Genomic DNA, 22,415 nt, shown 5'->3' with positions numbered 1-22,415 from the left:
GTAAATTTGTTCTTATTGCATCTCGAAATAGACTGTTAATCAGAATTTCAAGGACAATTTGATGGTTGGCAGATGGCAGTGAACTTAGGCAGTGAAGTAGTGAACTTAGGATTGGTTGGCACTTGGTAGTGAACTTAGGCAGTGAACTTAGGATTGGTTGGCAGTGAACTTAGGATTGGCAGATGTTTTGGCTGATATTACTTTCCATTTTTTTTTTTGCCTGACATTTAAGTCTATTATAAATTATGGGTTTTTAACATGTTTTCATTATGTAATAACAGGATGGAAACTACTCAAATTCAAAATGCTTCATCCACGGGCACTACACCAACATCAACCACTTCTCCAACTTACGAAAACCTTGAGTCAGGTAATTTTTTTTTAATAAACTTGCACATTTTATTTTGTAATTTATTAATTAAATTGTTTGCAATCATCTAACATGTCTAATTTTTTATTTTGTAGAATTTGGTGGAAAGTTACATTTAGTAACGGATGATAATTAGTTCAAAAGTTACTTTGATGGTAAAAAACTACCTTTTATTTTTACATATTCTAATTTATTTTATCATGTTATAATTTTTTATCTTGATTTTCAGGTTTTGATGTCAATGGTATTACGGAATAAAACTGCAATGTTCTTGTCATTTTGATGTGCTTTTTGATTGGGATGATGTGCACAATGAAGATTTATATTTTTTGCATGAAGTGTTTTATTTTTTATGATAATGTTATTTGTTGTTTTTTTAAGCCCTTTTGAAGACAATGCTTTGTAATTTAAATTTAAATTTGGTGTGTGTTATTTAAACTTTGATGCATGAGAAGTCCAAACTCCAAAACACAAATATTAGAAAGACTTGCAACATATTAAACACAATATTAGCACTAATAATTTAATATAAATGAATATTTAGTGACAAAAAATATTAAATATATTATAGAATTTTGTAATAAAATTAGATAATATTTACATTAATTACAAGCCTATTAGAAAGCCCATCAAAAAACCCATTAGAAAGCCCAAAAAGCCCAAAAAAATCATAATACAGGTTTTTCTGTTAAAAAGCCGAACCGAACCGAACCGAAACCGGTCGGTTTGAACCGGTTTCGGTTCGGTTTCGGTTCAGTTTCGGTTTGAATTTTTAAGTTTTAAAAAATTTGATTTTGGTTAGTTTTTTAGTAAAAAACCGGACCGAACCGGTTTTGCTCACCCCTAGTTTGCAGTGGGAGAAAGATTATAGACTTCTTTAGGACATCCGATTAAATTATAACGATGTGATTTTGTACGTAGAAACTTAAATACAATTATTTTTTTATTTTTTATAGAGGCCTAGCTATTGTTTTTCAAGTATTTAAAAAAATTAAAAAATTTTTATTTTATTTTATTTTAAATTAATTGATTTATTTTTTTATATGTTCTAATATTAAAAATAATTTTTAAATAAAAAACATTTTAAATAATTAGACAATCCACACATATACAACGAAAAACAAAGAATACAACGCCATAAAATCACTCCAAAAAACAACATCAACATAACCCAAGTCAGAATCAAACATCTAAGCCACCTCGAAGCAATACACACAAAAACTTTGTTGTAATCCATTAAGTGTGTGTGTATATATATATATAGGATTTATTTGTTTTTGTATTATAAAATTTTTTTAAAAAAATTTGAAATTTTTAAGTTTTTTCTTTGTTTTAAATTAATATTTTTTGATATTTTCATATTATTTTGATGTGCTAATGTTAAAAATAATTTTTTTAAAAATAAATTATTTTAATGTATTTTCAAGTAAAAAACACTTTAAAAAACAATCATTACCATACTCTAAATACCCCCGTAGTGTTTCAATGATAACATCACCTCACTTCTTTTCTTTCTTTCTTTTTTGTTAATTCGGTAAGATTAACTTTTTTTATATTTAGAACCACATGATTTGTCACTTTTTTTTCCCATGAAAATAATTGCAAACAAGGTAGGATCAATAAAATTAACAATTTGTAGTTTTTTAAGTTTATGCCAGGGGAAAATAATTGTTATGACATTTAAACCATAAAATTTATTAATCAAAGTAGAATGGCATAATAGATAATACCATAAATGTTGGGGTGTTTAAGTATAATTGGTTAAATATCAGGACTTAATCAACATTTGAAAAACTTGCAGGTAACGTTTGAGATTTAAACAATTACTTTTAAAAATATTTATTTAAAAATATATTAAAATAATATATATATTTCTTTTTAAAAAAATTATCTTTTATGCTATTCTATCAAAAAACAATTTAAAAATATAATTTTTTTTTTAATTTTAATAAAAAATAAATTAAAAGTTTATTTGGAAGTGTGATAGTGGTGCCGTTAAAACTACTTTTTGCTTAAAAATATATCAAAATAAAATTTTTTTTTTTAAAAATATTTTTGATATTAGCACATCAAAAAAATTTAAAAATATATATAAAAAATTTCTTTTAAACAAAACAAAATTAAAATTTTTGAAAACACGGTTTGAGTTTCCAAACACACCCTAAACCGCACACCAAATATTTAAGTGCCCGTTTGACATTGAGGCCGCGGCTGAGGTTCACAGTCAACTACAAATATTAATATTTAGTTAAGTTAAAAAATGAGTTTTGTTTTGGTTGGATCCACTTAAATTGACCGCAACTTAACAAAAGCAAAATTTTTATGCTGATGCTCCACTGTTCATGCGAATTAATTCAGTTCTCCACTGTTCACATCAACAGTGGAGAGCGTATCTACTGTTCATGACCCGGACGAGTTCCAGCCCCAACCTAAATGCATTGGATTAGGTTCGACCCAGTAAAATAAAAAAAATCCAACAAAATTTCTTAGGCATTGTGTTTTTTTCAAAAAAACTAGCGTTTAACATTATTCAATGACACTACATAATTATATTAGAAGAAAATTCCATAATGATATAGCATTTGTAAAATTTAATTGCAATCTCAATTTTATTTCTAATGATATTTTACATGATATTGTTACACGCTCAACAAATTATAAAAAATATTAATAACCAAACACATTAAATTAATTTTTATTCAACTTCAATTTTAACCATAATTTTAATTAAATATATATATTTTTAAATAACTTACAATTCTTTTTATAAAATATCTTTTTTTCAAATCATAATCTTATTACAGTGTCAAATCCTCTCAAACTGTACTTAATTTCGATTTCCACATAAAAAAAAAACAACACTTTAAAGAAAAACTCCGTCTCTTCGTTACTTTTGAATCTAACAGAAGAAGCTAACAAATCGAAAAACCAGATAGAAAGAGAGAGAGAGACAAGTAGGGTCTTTGGTTTCCAAATCAGCAATGCACGTAATTCTAGTGTCTTAACTCGCCGATTTGAACTCCGAACTCTCCCGAGACAACTTGGATTACTGTAATTTGGCCATGTACAGTGGGTCTAGCGATGGCGAGAGCCACGAGGCAGCTCAGAGGAGAATCCCGCCGGCTTCGTCAATGCTTTGGGTCCGTAACCTCCGCCGGTTCATCGGATCCGGTGCCGGGCTCGGATCTGAAGCTCTTATGGGTCCGTTTCTTATTATCTTAGCTAATTTTTATTCTTAATTGTATATTTTTGTTAATTGTTTATGGAATTGAAGCAAGATTAGAGCTGTGACTGTACTTATATAACGATCAATGTGAAATGTTGTTTGCTTAATTTTGTAATCAGAGTTCTCAGTGTTTGCATGATTTGTACTATTACTTTGATTGATGATTTATAGGTTGATTAAGGCTAATTAGTTATTTTCTTCAAAGATATATTTGGGTTTCTAAAAATTAAAATCTAACTTGGTTTATTTTCGCTGGGATTGTAGAGCTTGAGACGAAGAGAATATTGCTAGATATTTTCAAAGAGAAGCAACAAAAGAGTGCTGAAGGTGGCACAATACCAAGTTTCTACAAGAAGGCATGTTGCTGGAAGCCCTTTTCTTTTGATTTTAAACTATTTAATAACTAGATACAAGGCTGTTACTTTACAACTTTAATTTTGGTGCGTTCTTCTGTTTAAGGATTTACTAAATAAATTCTGGGTTTCACTTGTTTTAGATGGAATGGAAGAGTTTTATTGATTGGAAGCTTAGATCTTGACTTGTTTATTATGATGGTATTTTGTGTTTCCCCTTATTATTTGCTGATTTTCTTATATCCGTTTTCATGTTTTCTTTACTTAGAAACCTGAAGAAGGATCAATAAGTCATAGAGTCCAGAGGCTGGCAAAATATCGGTTTTTGAAGGTACTGTGTTAACCCTTCTGCTTGTTATACTTGTTACTTTTTGGTGGCCTAAGCAGATGCTGGTCTGCTTTATTGGTAACATGATAAACTCAATTCTTGCAGAAACAATCAGATCTTTTACTTAATGCGGATGATCTCGATGCAATGTGGGTTTGCTTGAGAGAAAATTGTGTGATTGATGATGCCACTGGTGCAGAAAAGGTTTGTGAGACTTGCCGTGCCAGTCTGTTTTTGTATCATACCAAATGTTGTTAATGTGCTTGGCAGATTTCTATATTTCAGTTACTAAAATCTGTACTTGTTTTCATTGAAGAATGTCCTAGCTTAGCATTATCAGATAATGACAAGTTATGCTAAACATTGGTAACATACTACATGATGCCTTGGCACTTATTTTTGCTATTTACATTTGTTAGGCTAGATTTGTTCCACGATGTTTTACTCTATAACCTAATAATTTTTTTTCACTTTAACCAAACTTATCTTCTGGATTATCATGTTGTAGATGAATTATGAAGATTTTTGTCACATAGCTTCGGTATGTACAGAGCAAATAGGCCCCAAATGCCGGCGCTTTTTCAGCCCATCTAATTTCATGAAGTTTGAAAAGGATGAATCTGGAAGAATTGCTATTTTACCATTTTACCTTTATGTGATGCGCACTGTGAGTAGGGCTTTTTGGGACCATGCTATTATTCACAACTTTCTTTCCGTTATCTCTCTATTGAAGTTAATCCTTTTCTTTTGAGCGCTGATTACTGTTCATTGTTATTCAGGTTTCTCTTACACAGGCCAGAATCGATATGAGTGAGCTTGACGAGGATTCTGATGGATTTCTTCAGCCTCATGTATGACTTTATGCATTTTTTTTTAACACCACATTTGGCTATTGGGTCTTCCTACTATTAGATCTTTATGAACACATTTATAGTAATTCACTTTTACAATCTTTTGTATAAAACAAGGACTACTTTGTTCTATTTCAGGAAATGGAGGCTTACATACGAGGTCTTATCCCTAATTTAGCACAACTACAGGATATGCCTGCTGCATTTATTCAAATGTATTGTCGCATAGCTGCTCACAAATTCTTCTTCTTTTGTGATCCTCATAGGCGAGGTTTGCATGGTTACCCCCTTTTACTATAGCAGAGTTTTTTCCTTTTTCAGTTATTCAATAATGATAATTTATTTCCCCTTTAATTCATGCAATAATTCTTGATATTTGATTGTTACAGTAATATCATATGTTTGCTTATTACCACAATCTGTGGGTTCTCTTTAAATGTTTTATTAGAATATAGAGTATGAATTTACTTTTTGGTACATATACTTCACGGTCTCCTCTTAACTAGCTAAATAAACGCTTGAAATCAAACTTTAGTGAGGATGGGGTTTCAAATTTTGAAGTCATTCTAACATTAGATGTTATCATTTTGCTGATGACCAAGGCTGATAATAAGTTACTGCAAATAACTTGATAAGCTGAAGATAACATCAATCACCTAAATGTTTGAAGAGTGAGTTGCATAATCTTTCGGGGCCTGAAAGGGAAACAGACACATATATTGATCTGCCCTTTAAAAGATGTTAGTTTAATGTATGGATTATGGAAATTCTTGTAATTGTGAATGGTGGGGAAACGTGGGTAAAGATTTAAATGGTCTAATTGTTACTTTTCTCTGTCTGGTTTTCCTCTTTGTAAGATTATGGTTATTTTTAAGGTATTCTGAACTTCCTTTTCAACTGGCTTTTCATAATAGTTGACAGTTAGTTTTCTTTACAGGGAAAGCCTGCATAAAGAAGGTGCTTCTTAGCAACTGTCTCCAGGAATTAATGGAATTGCACCAGGTGGGTTATAGATTTATATGTTTTGAATTTTCTAGTCGCATGGATAAACAATTGATATTTGTTTTACACCTGCTGGTTTTTTTCTGACACTAAATTCCTTTACTAGTTCTCCATTTGTTTTGTCCCTTTTCCTGCCTTCCCCCCTTCTTTCACGACTCTGTGACTATGCCAATATGATTTAAGAAGAAACTAAATGAAAAGATTGCGGGAATTTAGGATCTTCTTTCTTGACATCATGAAAGTTGAAACATAGAAATGTGGAGGAAAATCAGGTAGGTCTCATTGATGTATTTTGTGTAGTGTATATATATATATATATACATGAGTTGTACATAAGATAAGTCAGGAACTAACTAACAGATACATCTAAGGAATACAATCCTATCAGAATACACACAGCTAAGGAATCCTTTCAGATACGTAGATTTTTTACTTTCAAATTCCATCCACTACTTTACTTCCAATATTGAAAACAAAAATCTTGCTACATCTTTCCAAGTCATTTTACTATAGAATGCTAGAAATAGAACTTGTTTGCCTAGAGATGATTTTCTTAGAAATATAATTGACTTGAATGTTGTCGTTGCTTGTTACAAGGGAATACAAATGCCCAGTTCTTTCCTGCTTTCTTTATCTGATAAATAATTAGTGCTTAAATGCATTATAGTATGCCTATTCCATTCTCTACATCCAGTTAAAGAAGTGCAAGACAGTACTGTGTGTGAATAACCCCATACATCTTGGTTGGAATCTAAGTTTTCATTGTAACCTTTGTCTATAAATAGGAAAGTGAGGAGGAAGTCACTGACAGTGAGCAAGCTGAAAATTGGTTTTCTTTGACATCCGCACAACGCATATGTGGTGAGTGGTTTGAATTTTTATTGTCCTTTTTTATTCTCGTCCAAACTACTACTAAACTGTTGTCTGTTTATTTAGTTGTTTTTTTTTGTGATGGTTTGATGTGTGCGTGCATTCATTTACAAGCCTTCTCAACTTTGTGATTAAGCATTAAATAGAGATCAGTGCAGTTTGATAATCATCAAATTATCAAGTGGTAATGACATAAGATTATGATAAACATCACAAAAGAGGTAGGCAATATATGAGTAAATGATTGATAATAGCTGAGAGTCCAGGGCAGAGGAAAGAAAGAAGTGAATGTAAACTCTCTTGAGGTTCACCTGTTGACTATTTCTACAAGGTACATCGATTGAAATTGCTAGTGGTTAGTGATGCAGAACGATTGACTATGAGTTTACAAGGTGTAGATTTGATGATCCAAGTTTCAGGAAATATTGTGATTTGGCTTGGAGCATGAGGTTGAGTCTTAGTTGTGTATCTAATCACGGTTCATTCCTCTGTAGATATGTTCCTTGCCCTTGATAAAGATATGAATGGAACACTGAGCAAGCAAGAACTTGGAGAATATGCAGATGGTACGCTGACAGGAATCTTTATTGAGAGAGGTAGGAGTTCTTATTCTCCTATCAGAATCTGTAATGCTAGACCTTTTGGTTTCTTATCTTCAGAATGTAATTTCCCCTGAGATTATTGTCTCCATTCCGTGTTTGTTATGCTTTTGATAGTGTATGATGAGCATGTCCGCCGTGGAAAAGGTGGTGGAGGGAATACTCGGGAGATGGACTTTGAAAGTTTTCTTGACTTTGTTTTGGCATTAGAAAACAAAGACACTCCTGAAGGGTTGACATATTTATTTCGTTGTCTTGATCTTAGTGGACGGGGATTTCTCATCACTCCTGATATTCACTCACTTTTCAGGTGAACATTCTTTCAGCATTTAAATTAGCCTGAACTGCATTGCTTCAATTTTCATGTTTGTTTTTATTTTTGTCTTCTTTGGTTGCTAAGAGCGAGTTTGTGAAACTTCAATTTTCATCACGAGCAACCAATTTTAAAACAACATGGAAGTAAAGAAAGGGAGCATCTAAAAGCTGAGAGCTACCTGATACAACCTTCCTAGAGAAAACTCTGTGGTTTCCTGCTTGTAGTGCTTAAGCAATTCTGCAAGCCTCAAATGTTCAGAGACATGAACCTAGATATTAGATTGAAAGGCACATAAAGATCACAGTTACCATCCACTGGTCCTTTTGATTTTTACAGTTTCAGCTGTTGGTATAAACATCGTCCCACTTAAACAAGTTTTTTACTTGTCAAACAGAGATGTACACCAGAAATGGATCGAGGGCGGTAACTATGAATTGTGCATTGAGGATGTGAGGGATGAAATATGGGACATGGTCAAGCCAGCTGACCCATTGAGGATTACACTCGCTGATCTGCTAGCTTGCAAACAAGGAGGGACTGTAGCCAGCATGCTTATAGATGTGCGTGGTTTTTGGGCACATGATAATAGAGAAAATCTTCTCCAGGAAGAGGAAGAACCAGAAGAAGAGTGACAGTGATCTGCTGCTATCTAGAAGCCATTCATGCACTAACACAAATCCGTTTCTTTCCTTGGGATTCAGAGGGAATGTATTGTTTGATGTGTGCTTTTATGAGCTAATGTCATGTAAAAAGCTGTAACAATTGATGCATTCTGACAGTGACGAGCTGGCAGTATAACAGACTGTTCCGAGAGGAAGTTTCTTTTTCCTTTTGGCCCCTACTAAGTAGAAATACTAGGTTGACAAAAGTAGAGATGCCCCTGTCAGAAATAAAGAACTATCAGAAAAGAAAGCTAGTGCTCTCCAATTTCTTGAGTCAGAATACAGAAAGAGCTGATGCCTATTCATTGTTCAACTGTCAAATTGCACAAACTAAAACCTTACATTGCATGGGGGGTTCTTTCAGAATACGCTGACTCGCATGTCTCAGATTCTCCCGTTTCCAGAGGCAGATGGGATCCACATCCATGCACTTCTTTGCGTACAGGATCTGGCCACTACCTGGGATCTCTTTCAGGATTCTAACAATTACTTTTTTACCTTATAATCAGTCTGTCTTTGCTTGGCAAATGGTATTCTTTATGAAATGATCCTTCCTTACAAGGACAGCCAGCTTAAACCAACCATGAGATGTTTAGATCGAGAGTTCAAGCCAAAAAATAAAGAAAGAAAGAAAGAAAAGGAAAGATGTACACTGAAAGCCCGACCCCTTCCTTCCCCACCTTCCTCAAAACAAAGAAGAGCAGCCCATTCCACCGGAAATCATTGAGAAGCTGCACTCAATGCATCTGCTGATCATGCTTGGTAGGACCAGCACATCATTTCTGCATCCTTTCCAAGAGAACTTTGCTTCCTGCTTTACCACTGGCAGGATCCTCGGCATTGTATCTCCATGTTCCAACTCAAATTCCACCCCCAGTTGAGCATCTTTATCCACAAAATTTGGCTCATTCTCCAGCAACAACGGAGCTACCTATATGATGATTATTCATGCAATTGAGCAAATGCTTGCAAAATTATCACGGAGAAGTTCACACGAACCACAAACGACTTTCAATCATAAGAAGTCTTGATGCCTCAGCCAGTAAGGCTCCTAGCATAGCTTCATAGCTTCAGTGCTCCTCCAAATGCAACAAGGCTAAAGACAGAAATGAGCCAAATTACATTGCACACTTGGGGTTTGTTTGGGAAAGTTATAGCTGTGTCTGTGGCGTTAGTTGTGGCTATTTTGGTTGTACTCAACCACTGAGTCATATGTTTCCATGGTAAGACGCTTCCTGCAAAACATCTACCAGGACATTTTATTCTCACTAGAATGTTAACGTAAATTTTACATTATCTTACAGATGAAGTTGAAAGCCTGAAAGTGATGCAATTGTATTTAAATTGTGTACCTTAGCTCATGCCAAATCGTGTTGGCCCAACCACGCAAAAAAGGTTGCAACCGTTCAAGAAGTTGTCTTCAACACCAAGCTGTCCTGACTGAGCATCGGACTTGAGTCCAAGGCTTGCAACAAAAAGAGAGGAGGCAAGATGAATGTTACCAGCTGAAGACGAATTGGAATAGGAGGAAGAACAAACTCCTATCATGAATTCAAAAATATAGTAGCCGTTATATAACCCATACTCACCGTTTCATTTAGTAACCCATATGCACTCCATAAAATACTGCATGGCAGTTAATCACACAGCCTGCATGCTGAAGGTTCTCAGAACCATTTAGAAGGTAGTTAGTCTATATAAAGCTACGTGCATGTTAACAGAAGGATAACAAGAAATATAATGAAAGCATGAATTCCTTTATTTCAGGTAAATACTATCAGTGTGTTGTTGGCGTGGTATCAACGGCCTCTCAATTAATTACAGCCCTATAATCTCTACCTCCTCCATAGCCACCACTAGATATCATCCAGTTTGGTTCTCTTACTATCTCCCACGTAACAACTAGTATCAGAGCCTGCAATCCACGGACTACCACCATGCCACCAGACACCAGAGCAGCCGACCTCAAACGTAGTGAAGACTCCATTGCAGCAGTATCGCAGGATCACAACCTTAAGTATGAGCTGATGGCTGACTTACTTAAGGGACAAAATGTCAAACTAGACCAGACCATTGCTAACCAGGGTGTTCAGATAAGAGACATACAGAGCATTATGGGCACTATGGCACAACAACTAGAACTGGCTCTACACAAACTCTCACCCAACACGGGTAGCTCTAGTCAGGGCAGAGACAAGCAGGTATCAGGCATGGAAGGATATGAATCCAGGCACAGGAGCTCTCAAGAAGAGAGAATACCTTCATACAAGATACATAAACCGAAACATTTCTTTCCCACCTTCAATGGTGAAGATGTACATCGCTGGCTATACAAATGTGCTTAGTATTTCAAGATCGAAGAAATTGCCAACACTGACAAGTTGAGAATCGCTTCCTATTACTTAGAGGGTGTTGCACTGTACTGGCACCAGAACTTCTTGAGAAGTGCAGAAAACCAAAGAGCCACTTGGGAGGAGTATGTGGAGGCTATCAGATGTCGATTTGGAGGGCAACAGGACCCCTTGGAGGAATTAATGAAGCTCAAACAACGAGGGAATCTAGAAGAATATATCCAAGATTTTGATATTCTGTGGAACAAGGCAGAAATCAATGAAAAACAATCGCTGGTCATATTCCTGGGAGGATTGGAGTTGGAGATCAAAAACACGGTAAAAATGTTTGAACCCAAGACTCTTAAGCATGCTTATAACTTAGCCAGGTTACAAGCCAACACTCTCTCCCAGTGTTTCAAGACCCGGACCGGCCCGGCGGGTCGACCCGGGACCCGGCCGACCCGGGCCTGGGACCGGTCCGGGTGAAGGCAAAAACACGCTCGGGAATTGACCCGGCGAAACCCGGTCGACCCGGAGAGTCTCTCCTACAAGAAATTTTCCAGTTCCCCAAAACGTTACTCTCCACCTATTATGACCACCCAACCACACCTTCCCACAACCCCAAACTCCACGCAGAGTCCAACGACCATGCATAATACCCCCATCAAACCAAATCCAGCTCCCTGGCATAATAATCCTTCCACCTCCACTTGCAGGAACTCCATTAAACCAACCAAATCTCTAAAAAACCAAGAATTCGAGGAAAGAAGGCTTAAGGGGTTATGTTTTTGGTGTGATGATAAGTTCGTGCCTGGCCATAGATGTAGAAGTAAAAGGTTGTATTCCTTAAGTATAACTGAAGAAGAGGATGAAGTCACTACAGAAGAGCCAACTGGAGATGACCTCCAGGCGAGAGAGCTCTCACCCCACATCTCCCTGGACGCATTGGAAGGTACTGTGGGGCTCAACACAATGAAGTTTACTGGTAGATTGGATAGAACCACTGTGAGTATTCTAATAGACTCAGGAAGTACTCACAACTTCCTCAACGCTGAGTTGGCACTCAAACTTCAGCTCCAATTGACCGCCATTAAACCCATGATGGTGCAAGCAGCTAATGGTGAAAGAATGGTCTGCAAATCTCTATGCAAGGGCCTAAGGTGGATGATGCAGGGGATAAGCTTTGTGGCTGATGTATTCATCATAGACCTAAGTAATTGTGAGATGGTGTTAGGTATACAATGGCTATCGCTACTGGGGGACATATTGTACAACTACAAACATTTATGGATGTCATTCGACTGGCAAGGGAAAAGGGTTTTGCTAAAGGGTGAAAACCCACCGAAACTACAATTTATTGAATTGGAGCATCTTAATTCTCTAGCAAGGAGTCACGGCCAGTTGGAGGGGTACCGTTTATGTAACTTACAGATGATAGAAGAGGTGGAGGCAGGGACCATTCCTGAGACCACTACTTTCTCTGTTCCTTCAACAGGTAATCAAGCCAACCACCTGTAGAACCTTTTGGCAGGATATATTGACTTGTTTCAGGAACCCAAAGGGCTGCCCCCTCTCAGATCCCATGATCACAAGATTCCTCTAAAGGAAGGAGGGAATTCGGTTAATCTACAACCTTACAGATACTCTGGCCTTCAAAAGGACACATTGGAGGAAATGGTGAAAGAGATGCTGAGGGCAAAAATCATAAGAACCAGCAACAGTCCGTTTGCTTCACCAATAATTCTTGTCAAGAAAAAGGACTCTACATGGTGTCTATGTATAGATTACAGAGCGTTGAATAAACTTACCATCAAGGATAAGTATCCTATTCCCATGATTGAGGAACTTTTGGAAGAATTAGTGGGAGCTTCTATATTCTCCAAGATCGACTTACGTTCAGGCTACCATCAGATTCGCATGGCAAGAATTTAAAACTGCCTTCAGAACTCACAGTGGCCACTACGAGTTCTTGGTTATGCCGTTTGGGCTAACCAATGCCCCTACCACCTTCCAGAGTTTAATGAATGAGATTTTTAGGGAGTATTTGAGGAAATTCATCCTAGTATTCTTTGACGACATCTTGGTTTATAGCCATACACTTACAGAACATTATGAGCATCTGGCTACCGTTCTCAACATACTCAGGGAACATCATCTGGTAGCAAATGCTTCTTTGGCCAAAACCAGGTGGAGTATTTGGGACACATAATTTCTGAACAAGGAGTGGCGACAGCCCCTACAAAATACAGGCCATTATCGACTGGCTAATGCCCACAAGATTGAAACAACTACGGGGATTTTTGGGATTGACGGGCTACTACAAAAGGTTCGTCAAAGGTTATGGCAGTATTTGCAAACCACTAACTCAACTGCTAAAAAAGAAGGCAACTGGATGGAACAAAGATGCTACCGAAGCATTTAATCAGTTGAAAAAGGTTATGACCAGTGCCCCTATATTAGCTCTGCCAGACTTTAACAAAACATTCATAGTAGAGACTGATGCATCCATTATTGGCGTGGGAGCAGTTCTTATGCAAGAGGGACACCCCATTGCGTTCCTTAGCAAATCGTTGGGACCTAAAAGCAGGTTATGTCTGTATACGAGAGGGAAATGCTGGCTATTCTTCAGGCAGTTACCAAATGGAAACACTATCTTTGGGGACGCCATTTTATCATCAGAACAAATCACATCAGCTTAAAGTACCTCTTACAGCAAAAGTTGACCACTCCAGCATAACATTTATGGTTGGTGAAATTACTGGGGTACGACTATGATATAGAATACAAACAAGGCAGAGAAAATGTCCTAGCAGATGCTCTTTCCAGGATTCCCAACAAAGAAGTGTATGCCCTGACCATTTCTACCATTTCAACAGGCCTCCTGGCATAAATTAGGAAGTCCTACGAAGGCGATGCAGCAGTCCAAGAGATCATTAAGCACTTACAAGAGTCTACTAACTCCCATCCCCACTACACTTGGGTGAATGATCACCTTAACAGGAGAGGAAAAGTGGTAGTAGGGAAGGATCCTGAACTGCGAACAAGCTCATATCTATGTTCTATAATTTAGCTGTGGGGGGGCATTCAGGCATGATAGTAACTGCTAAAACCATTGGAGGATTATTTTATTGGAAGGGTCAGCAGAAGCACATTAGGCAATTCATCAGGGAATGCAATGTTTGTCAGAGGAACAAACATGAGAACATGGCAAGCCCTGGACTCCTGCAACCGCTACCCATTCCTTCAACTCCTTTCATTGACATCAACATGGATTTTGTCAAAGGACTCTCAAAATCCGAAGGGAAGGATGTGATATTAGTTGTTGTGGATCGTTTAAGCAAATACGCCCACTGCATGGCCCTCAATCATCCTTATTCTGCCTCAGGGGTGGCCAAAATATTTATGAACAATGTCTATAAGCTACACGGGTTACCAGCTTCTATAACCAGTGACAGGGATCCTGTTTTCTTGAGCAGGTTTTGGAAAGAGTTATTCACCAGCCAAGGCGTCAACCTCAACTACACCTCAGCCTACCACCTACAAACGGACGACCAAACAAAAATTGTTAACAAATACATTGAACAGTACTTACGATGCATGACAGGTGAGTGCCCAAATCAGTGGGTAAAGTGGTTACCCTTAGCTGAATGGTGGTACAATACTAACTACCACTCAGTTACCAAGATGACCCCTTATCAAGTGTTATATGGGGTTCCTCCACCCTTGCACATTCCCTACCTTCCTAATGATTCCTAAGGATTCTGCTGTGGAATCAGTCGATGAGTATTTATCAGCTAAAGAAGAAGTCATAAAGAGAGTCAGGGAGCATCTCCTAGTAGCCCAGAATAGGATGACTATGGTGGCTAACAGGAAAAGAAGCTATCGTAGTTTTGAAATAAATGACTACGTATTCCTCAAACTCCAACCATACAGGCAACAATCAATGGCACGCAGGTCATCATAAAAGTTTGCAGCTAAGTATTATGGGCCTTACCAGGTAATTGCCAAGATTGGCAGCGTGGCCTATAAGCTTGATCTGCCACCTTCAACTCATATTCATCCAGTGTTCCACGTCTCTCAGCTTAAAAAACATAAGGGTAATCACACAGTGCAGGGCACTCCTCCTATGTTACCTCAAACAGCTGCCCTGCAACCACGAAATGTTTTAGACAGACGTATGGTTCAACGTCAGAATCAAGCAAAAACTCAAGTGTTGATACTCTGGGAGGGACTAGCTCTTGCTGATGTCACCTAGGAAGACCTGGAGGAATTTAAGCTGCGATTTCCATTTTTCAACCTTGAGGACAAGGTTGGTTTTAAGGAGGGCCAATTGTTACCAGTTGAAGACGAATTGGAATAGGAGGAAGAACAAACTCCTATCATGAATTTAAAAATATAGTAGTCATTATATAACCCATATGCACCGTTTCATTTAGTAACCCATACGCACCGTTTCATTCCATAAAATACTGCATGGTAGTTAATCACACAGCCTGCATGCTGAAGGTTCTTAGAACCATTTAGAAGGTAGTTAGTCTATATAAAGCTACGTGCATGTTAACAGAAGGATAACAAGAAATATAATGAAAGCATGAATTTCTTTATTTCAAGTAAATACTATCAGTGTGTTGTTGGCGTGGTATCAACGACCTCTCAATTAATTACAACCCTATAATCTCTACCTCCTCCATAGCCACCACTGGATATCATCCAATTCGGTTCTCTTACTATCTCCCACGTAACAATGAACAATAACGAATGGATCTGGGTCCTCAAGGAAGGTCTGTAGCCCTTTGAATCCACAGTTCTATCCTCTGCAGTATTCTTTGTTTCATGAAAGCATCTCTTGATATATTCTGAAAGTTCAAAAACATGAAATTAGAATCAGTAAGAAAAAACAATAAGATCAAACAGATTTTCTAACAAACAAAAAAATGGTTCATAACATTTTTCCTAAAAAAGAAGAAGAACGAAGCACATCCTAGCCTGATGCTATTGATTTTCTGGTAATGTATGAAAGCAAAAGTAGGAAGCATCCACCTTAATCCATAGTAGGAAAAGGCGAGGAATGCATGCAGTCACACAAAATAATCACTTCGCTAATATGCTTGTCAAAAACACACAACACAACAATTGAGAGCTCGATCAATACAGGTTTGGAAGAGAATACCTGCTCGAGAAAATTTTTGGACGATATAGGAATAGCATGCAATCTTCGATTATATATTGATACAAACTGAAGATGATATGAAAAGATGAAGGAAGAGAGATTTTACATGAAGTACGAAAATCATTTTGTGTGTCACTTATTATTTCACACACTGTTATGTTTTTACATGAAGACTGTTGTATTTATATTCAGCTTAGTAGAACAAACTCTAACAAACTATTTCGTCCTATACTCTTATAACAGAATGGGAGAAGGAATACAAATTATTTATTATGTTGCATTTACAAATCTTGTTGCAGGTTGTTGCTTGGTGCTGGCAGAGTGGCAAGCGGCTGGTGTGCAAATCTTGTTGCAACGTCCTACACGTCTTGCTTGGTGCTGGCTGAGTGGCATGCATCTGGTGTGGTGTCTAATACCCTCCACAAGATGGAGAATAGAGATTAAGTATTCCCATATTGGATAAGTGTGTCTGAAAAATAGAAGAAGGAATAGCTTTTGTAAATATGTTTGCTAGTTGACACCGAGAGGCAACATGAGTAGTTGTTATGCTACCATCTTGTATCTTATCACGAATGGCATGACAATTCAATTCAATATGTTTCGTGCGTTCATGAAAAACAGGATTGGCATCAAAATGCAGAGCAACCTGATTATCACAGTAAAGCTGGGCTGCTTGAGGATGAAAGACATGAAGATCTTGAAGGAAATATCAAAGCCAGGTTAGTTCTGAGCAAATGGAAGCCATAGACCGATATTCTGCCTCAGCTGAGGAGCGAGATACAATAGATTGTTTCTTGGATTTCTAAGAAATAAGAGAGTTGCCAAGAAATATGCAGTAACCCGTAACTAACCTCCTAGTATCAGGACATGAAGCCCAATCAGAGTCACAGAAGGCTTTGAGTTGAATATGTGAGGAAGAAGACAATAGAATGCCCTGGCCAGGTGCAAACTTGATGTAACGAAGAATTCGATGAGTTGTTGCGAGATGTGTAGTCGTGGGTGTGTCCAAATACTGACTGAGGATTTGGACGGGATAACAAATATCTGATCTGGTGATGGTGAGATATAAAAGACGTCCAATGAGACGATGATAGGAGCTGAGGTCTGGTAAGGGAACTCTAGAAGTCTTGCTGAGCTTGAAGTTCTGCTCAAGGGGTAATTTGAGAGGTTTGCTAGCCAAGGCACCTGAATCAGCCAAGATGTCGAGAGTATACTTTCTTTGACAGAGATGAATATGTCGAGGATCTAGCAACTTTGAGGCCGAGAAAGTATCGTAAGCAGCTAAGATCTTTAATTTGAAATTGTTTATGCAGGAAGGATTTAAGTGATTCAATGGAAGAGGAACAGTTACCAGTAACGATAATGTCGTCAACATAAACCAGTAAAGCAAGAAAGGAGTTGTCATCCACTTTAGTAAATAGGTTGTAGTCAGCTTTGGATTGTGTAAAACCAAAAGCAATGAGAGAAAGGGAGAGTTTGGAATACCATTGGCGGGAAGCTTGCTTGAGTCCATATAAACTCTTAAGGAGCTTGCAGACTTGATTGGGGCCACCGACAGAGTAGCCATGAGGCTTTTGCATGTATATTTCTTCCTCTAGGTCACCGTGAAAAAAGACATTATTGACATCAAATTGTAAAAGAGACCATCCTTTGATTGTTGCGACATAAAGTAGAACTCTGACGGTGACAAGCTTTGCGATAGGGGATAAAGTTTCTGTATAGTCAATTCCTGCTTGCTGCGAAAAACCTTTGGCTACAAGCCGAGCTTTTAGTCTCTCAATACTTCCATCAACATGAAATTTAGTCTTGTAAACATATTTACAATCAATAGCTGCCTTGCCATGAGGTAAATCAGTTACAGTTCAGGTGTGATTTTGTTCTAAGACAATCAATTCATCACTCATGGCTTTGCACCAACCAGATGTTTCACGGCTTGTTTGTATGTAGTAGGATCAGTGTGTAAGGAAACAAAAGTGGAAAAAGCAGTAAATGATGGAGAAAATTTTTTATAAGCAAGAAAGTTTTCCAAAGAGTAAGGATTACCAGTGATTGAGGCGGAACACTTGGATAATGATTGAGAAGGCATAGTGAGGGAGGACTGGTGGCAATGAAAGTCTTGCAAATACTGTGGTGCTCTTCTTACCCTAGTAGATTTGCGAAGAACAGAATCAGAAGGAGATATGAGGGCTGGTGTAGTGTCTGTCATAAAGGTGACAGAATCATCAATTGCTGGCTTAGGGATATTAGGTATGGTGGGAGGAGATGGACCAGAAGCATCAGGGTTCGAAACAACAATAGGAAAGTCAAGAGTGTTGGGTAAAGGTTTAGTGAACACAAAAGTAGTGTTGTCAGATGGAAGATTTAAAGAGTGAAATGGGAAAATAGATTCATGAAAGATAACATCTCTAGATATAAAGGCAGTATGAGACTGCATATCAAGTAATTTATATCCTTTAATGCCAAAAGAATATCTAAGAAATATGCACATTCGGCTACGGGGGTCAAATTTCTTTCATTGTCGTGAAAAAGTTGAGGCAAAATAAAGATACCCGAAAACCTTTAAATGTGCATAAGCGGGTGGTTGATTGAATAGAAGTTCAAAAGGTGTCTTGTGTTTAAGTAAGGGGCTAGGGGTGCAATTGATAAGGTATATGGTTGTTAAGACGCAATCACTCCAATATTGAAGTGAAAGTTTGGCTTGAAATCTTAGTGCTCGGGCAACATTGAGAAGGTGTTGGTGTTTGCGTTCTACAATCCCATTTTGTTGGGGTGTTTCAACACAGCTGGTTTGGTGAATAATTCCTTTGATATGAAAAAAATCTTTCATGTGAAATTCCCCCCATTATCACTTCGTAAGATTTTGATTTTACGATTAAAGTGGTTTTTAACCAGATTGGCAAAGGATTCTATGTTACGTTTAGTGTCTGCTTTAGTAGTGAGAAGATACAACCATGTACTGCGGGTGAAACAATCAACTAAAGTGAGAAAATATTTGAAACCATCATAGGAGGGTATGGAGCATGGTCCCCATAGGTCACAATGTACAATTTCAAAAGGTTACGTGCATGATGAGTGCTATAAGAAAAGGGTAATCGATGAAATTTTGCTAAGGGACAAATGCAACAAGGTTTTTCATTGATAATAGAGATGTTGTTCTTGACTACAGGATCTGTGATTGAAGACAAGACAGGAAAATATGGATGGTCTAAACGACAATGCCACAAATCAGAATTATTGTGTTTAAACAAAGCAGAAGTTGTAACAGAACGTTGTGAAATGGAAAATTGGGATAATGTATGAACTAGGAGGGATGAAGAGACGGGATTGTTGACAAAACGATAAAGTCCATTCCTCACTTCACCCTTCCCAATCGTTGTCCAAGATAAAAGGTCCTGAATGAAACAAGAATTAGAGAGAAACATAACGCAACAGGTAAGATTGGTGGACAATTTTTTTACTGAAAGCAAATTAAAATTAAAAGAAGGAATACATAAAACTTGTGTGAGACAAATAAAAGGCGTTAGTTGGATTGTTCCAATATGTGTGGCAAAAACGTGTGTGCCATTTGGTAACTCAATAGGTTGAGAAATAATAAAGGTAACAGTAGTGAAAAAAGAGGTGCAGCAGACCATATGGTTTGTTGCTCCTGTATCGATGATCCAAGGTGCATGGGAAAGAGAAATATTAGTGTGTGTGAGAGAGAGAGAGAGCATCCAAACAAAAATTGATACCAGATACGTGAGGAGGGGAAAAGGGATCAGGTTGAGTCAAGGTCTGAGCAGTGGAAGAGGTTCCTGAGGGAAGTAGAGCCATGAGTTGATTGTATTGTGCCTTAGTCAAACCTATTCGAATATTGCTGGGATTTTCAACAGTAGCAGCAGGAGCTGAAGTTGATTGTGCTGCAAGAACATGTGCACCTCTGGGCTTAATGAATAGTTTGTGGCCTGGAGGATAGCCATGCAGTTTATAACACTTTTCCACTGTGTGACCAGTAAGATTGCAATGAGAACATGTGGGAGCTTCAACGTTGCCAGCCTTGAAATAGGTGTCCAACATGTGCCCAGTAATCTTGCAGTGAGTACAATAGGTTCGTTCCTTTTTGAACTTAGAGTGTAATGGGTATTTGACAGGAAATGAAGAATGTCTTCTGACTGCAAAAGCCATAACATCATGTTGTGTGGAGGGAGAAGCAAGTTGATGCTAGCGTTCTTGTTGCTGAATGATGGAAAATACGCGAGCAATGGTGGGAATGAGGTCAAGCAACATGATTTGGTCCCGTATGGGAGAATAAGAGTCATTCAAACCTATTAAAAATTATAAGACATAATCTCGCTGATAACGATCAGATATAATTTTCATAGCACCACATTTATAAGATGGAATAGGATCATAAATTAATGTTTCATCCCAAATAGTCTTTAGCTTACCATAGTAAACACTTACAATATCATTTTCTTGTGAGAGATTGGCTAAGGTTTTCTTCAGATGATAAATGCGTAGGCCATTTTGATTCGAAAAATGATCTTGCAGATCAAGCCAAATATCTCGAGCACTGTTAACAAATGCTATGCTAGATTTGATATAGGTGCTGATAGAGTTCTGAAGCCATGAAACCACCATGTCATTACATCGTTCAAACAAATAAAAAAAGGGTCTTCTTGGTCAGTTGGTTGGTTAATGGTTCCTGTGATAAATGCCAGTTTGTTCTTGGCCCGAAAAGCTCTCTACATTGCACGAGACCGAGTTGCATAGTTGTCGCCATTAAGTAAATCTGTTACCAGAATTATGGCTGAGTTGTCTCTAGTGTCTAATCGAAAGGGGTTGCTGGGATTGTTAAGATTCAAATATTGATGAGTGGTTGTTGTATGGTTGGTGTTTGGGTTAATATCTGAGTGAGCTGATGGGTTATGTGGTATATTTGGTGAAGATTGATTTTCTGAGAAATCCTCCATGGATATTGCTTTCTAGAGCTCTGATACCATGATACAAACTGAAGATGATATGAAAAGATGAAGGAAGAAAGATTTTACATGAAGGACGAAAAATCATTATGTGTGTCACTTATTATTTCACACACTGTTATGTTTTTACATGAACACTGCTGTATTTATACACAGCTTAGTATAACAAACTCTAACAAACTATTTCGTCCTATACTCTTATAACAGAATGGGAGAAGGAATACAAAGGATTTATTTTGTTGCATTTACAAATCTTGTTGCAGGTTGTTGCTTGGTGCTAGCAGAGTGGCAAGCGGCTGGTGTGCAAATTTTGTTGCAATGTCGTGCACGTCCTGCTTGGTGCTGGCTGAGCGGCATGCATCTGGTGTGGTGTCTAATATATATTCTGCACATAGATCTTTTTTATTTTTTTTAAAAAACCTAATAATTTGAAATAGCACCATATCAACAACACCAGCAATGAACTCTAAGAAAGATAGTTCTAATTCACTCATCTTCTCTCTCCAATTAATTAGGGTACCTAGCACGCCACTAAACCTTTCTTTGAGAATCCAGTATCGCTCCCCAAATGTTCGCCGCCACGGTAATAGTCTACTTCTCCGATTAGCAATTTCTAATTCAGCTCTACATATCTTTATCAACCGAACAATCAAACTAAAAATTAGCAGTAAACCATCAAATAAGTTGCCTATCTCCAAAACCGAACTCAGCATGCAGAGTGATCCTTTTTCCCTCCTTCACCACCAGTAATTTTACCGTCAAGAGGGGAGACTGATTCTGCAAAACCAAGAATTGAAATCGGAAATTGCAAAGAGGACACTTCCGCTTGAAATCTTTCCAATTGCGAATGCAATCCAAACTGTAATCACCTCAGCATTTGGATGATCTTCTTCGCAAAAATCTTTCAGACTTATTGGACATCATTGCCCTCGTATTGCTGGTAAAATCTCTTCTTTGTGTAAGAACTTCTCGTGACTCTATTTCTATTAATTATTTTTCGCTACTATCACATTCAGTTTTTATGATACAATAATAATAATAATAATAAATTGTATATTAATTATGAAATGAAATATATGTTAGTATATTTGTTTATATAACTATTAGCATTTTAATTTAGAGAGTGTTTGTTTACGTGGTAACTTCTATGTTCAAATGAAACCATAATTTAAAACTGTTTGGTTAGCTATAAACCTTATTTTTCAATTGCTAGGACCCATGATAACCTGTGTTGCAACTACGGGTTACACAAAAACAAGTCACACTTGCTTTTACCTAAACACACACTCGCTAACACAATTAAACACTCGCACTAACACAATTAATTTTTTATTATAAAAAATAACCTTATTTTGGTCTTGTCTCCTCTCATCG

The 22,415-nt window shown here is 37.3% G+C and overlaps 2 protein-coding genes, 1 long non-coding RNA gene and 1 other non-coding gene across 4 annotated transcripts; 3 read left to right on the top strand and 1 right to left on the bottom strand.

The window, feature by feature from the left end:
• The first annotated feature begins 3,206 nt into the window (after window positions 1-3,206).
• LOC7475964 (probable serine/threonine-protein phosphatase 2A regulatory subunit B'' subunit TON2) lies at window positions 3,207-8,890 on the top strand. The gene is made up of 12 exons (XM_024611408.2): window positions 3,207-3,571; window positions 3,861-3,952; window positions 4,218-4,280; window positions 4,383-4,481; window positions 4,786-4,944; window positions 5,057-5,128; window positions 5,267-5,399; window positions 6,066-6,130; window positions 6,916-6,991; window positions 7,495-7,596; window positions 7,717-7,909; window positions 8,310-8,890. The coding sequence occupies exons 1-12, from the start codon at window positions 3,433-3,435 to the stop codon at window positions 8,545-8,547; spliced, it is 1,431 nt and encodes a 476-aa protein (XP_024467176.1). The 5' UTR covers window positions 3,207-3,432; the 3' UTR covers window positions 8,548-8,890.
• LOC112329043 (small nucleolar RNA snoR104) lies at window positions 8,067-8,181 on the top strand. The gene has a single exon (XR_002984538.1). It is a non-coding gene; the product is annotated as a small nucleolar RNA snoR104 (small nucleolar RNA).
• On the bottom strand, window positions 8,484-10,067 carry LOC127905892 (uncharacterized). The gene is made up of 2 exons (XR_008060396.1): window positions 9,930-10,067; window positions 8,484-9,823 (listed from the first exon to the last, which is right to left on the bottom strand). It is a non-coding gene; the product is annotated as an uncharacterized LOC127905892 (long non-coding RNA).
• Window positions 10,068-10,514: 447 nt separating this feature from the next.
• LOC112328873 (uncharacterized) lies at window positions 10,515-16,524 on the top strand. The gene is made up of 9 exons (XM_052456274.1): window positions 10,515-10,778; window positions 10,923-11,296; window positions 11,627-12,405; window positions 12,442-12,830; window positions 12,925-13,068; window positions 13,160-13,345; window positions 13,437-13,673; window positions 14,046-14,386; window positions 16,380-16,524. Exons 1-9 carry the CDS (start codon window positions 10,515-10,517, stop codon window positions 16,522-16,524), a joined length of 2,859 nt encoding a protein of 952 aa, XP_052312234.1.
• The last annotated feature ends 5,891 nt before the right edge of the window (window positions 16,525-22,415 follow it).

The sequence above is a fragment of the Populus trichocarpa genome, chromosome 10 (genome assembly GCF_000002775.5).
Source record: "Populus trichocarpa isolate Nisqually-1 chromosome 10, P.trichocarpa_v4.1, whole genome shotgun sequence".
In the NCBI taxonomy this organism is placed as follows: Eukaryota; Viridiplantae; Streptophyta; class Magnoliopsida; order Malpighiales; family Salicaceae; genus Populus; species Populus trichocarpa.
Note: the sequence above shows the minus strand (reverse complement) of the source record. Positions and strands in the feature narration are given on the sequence as shown.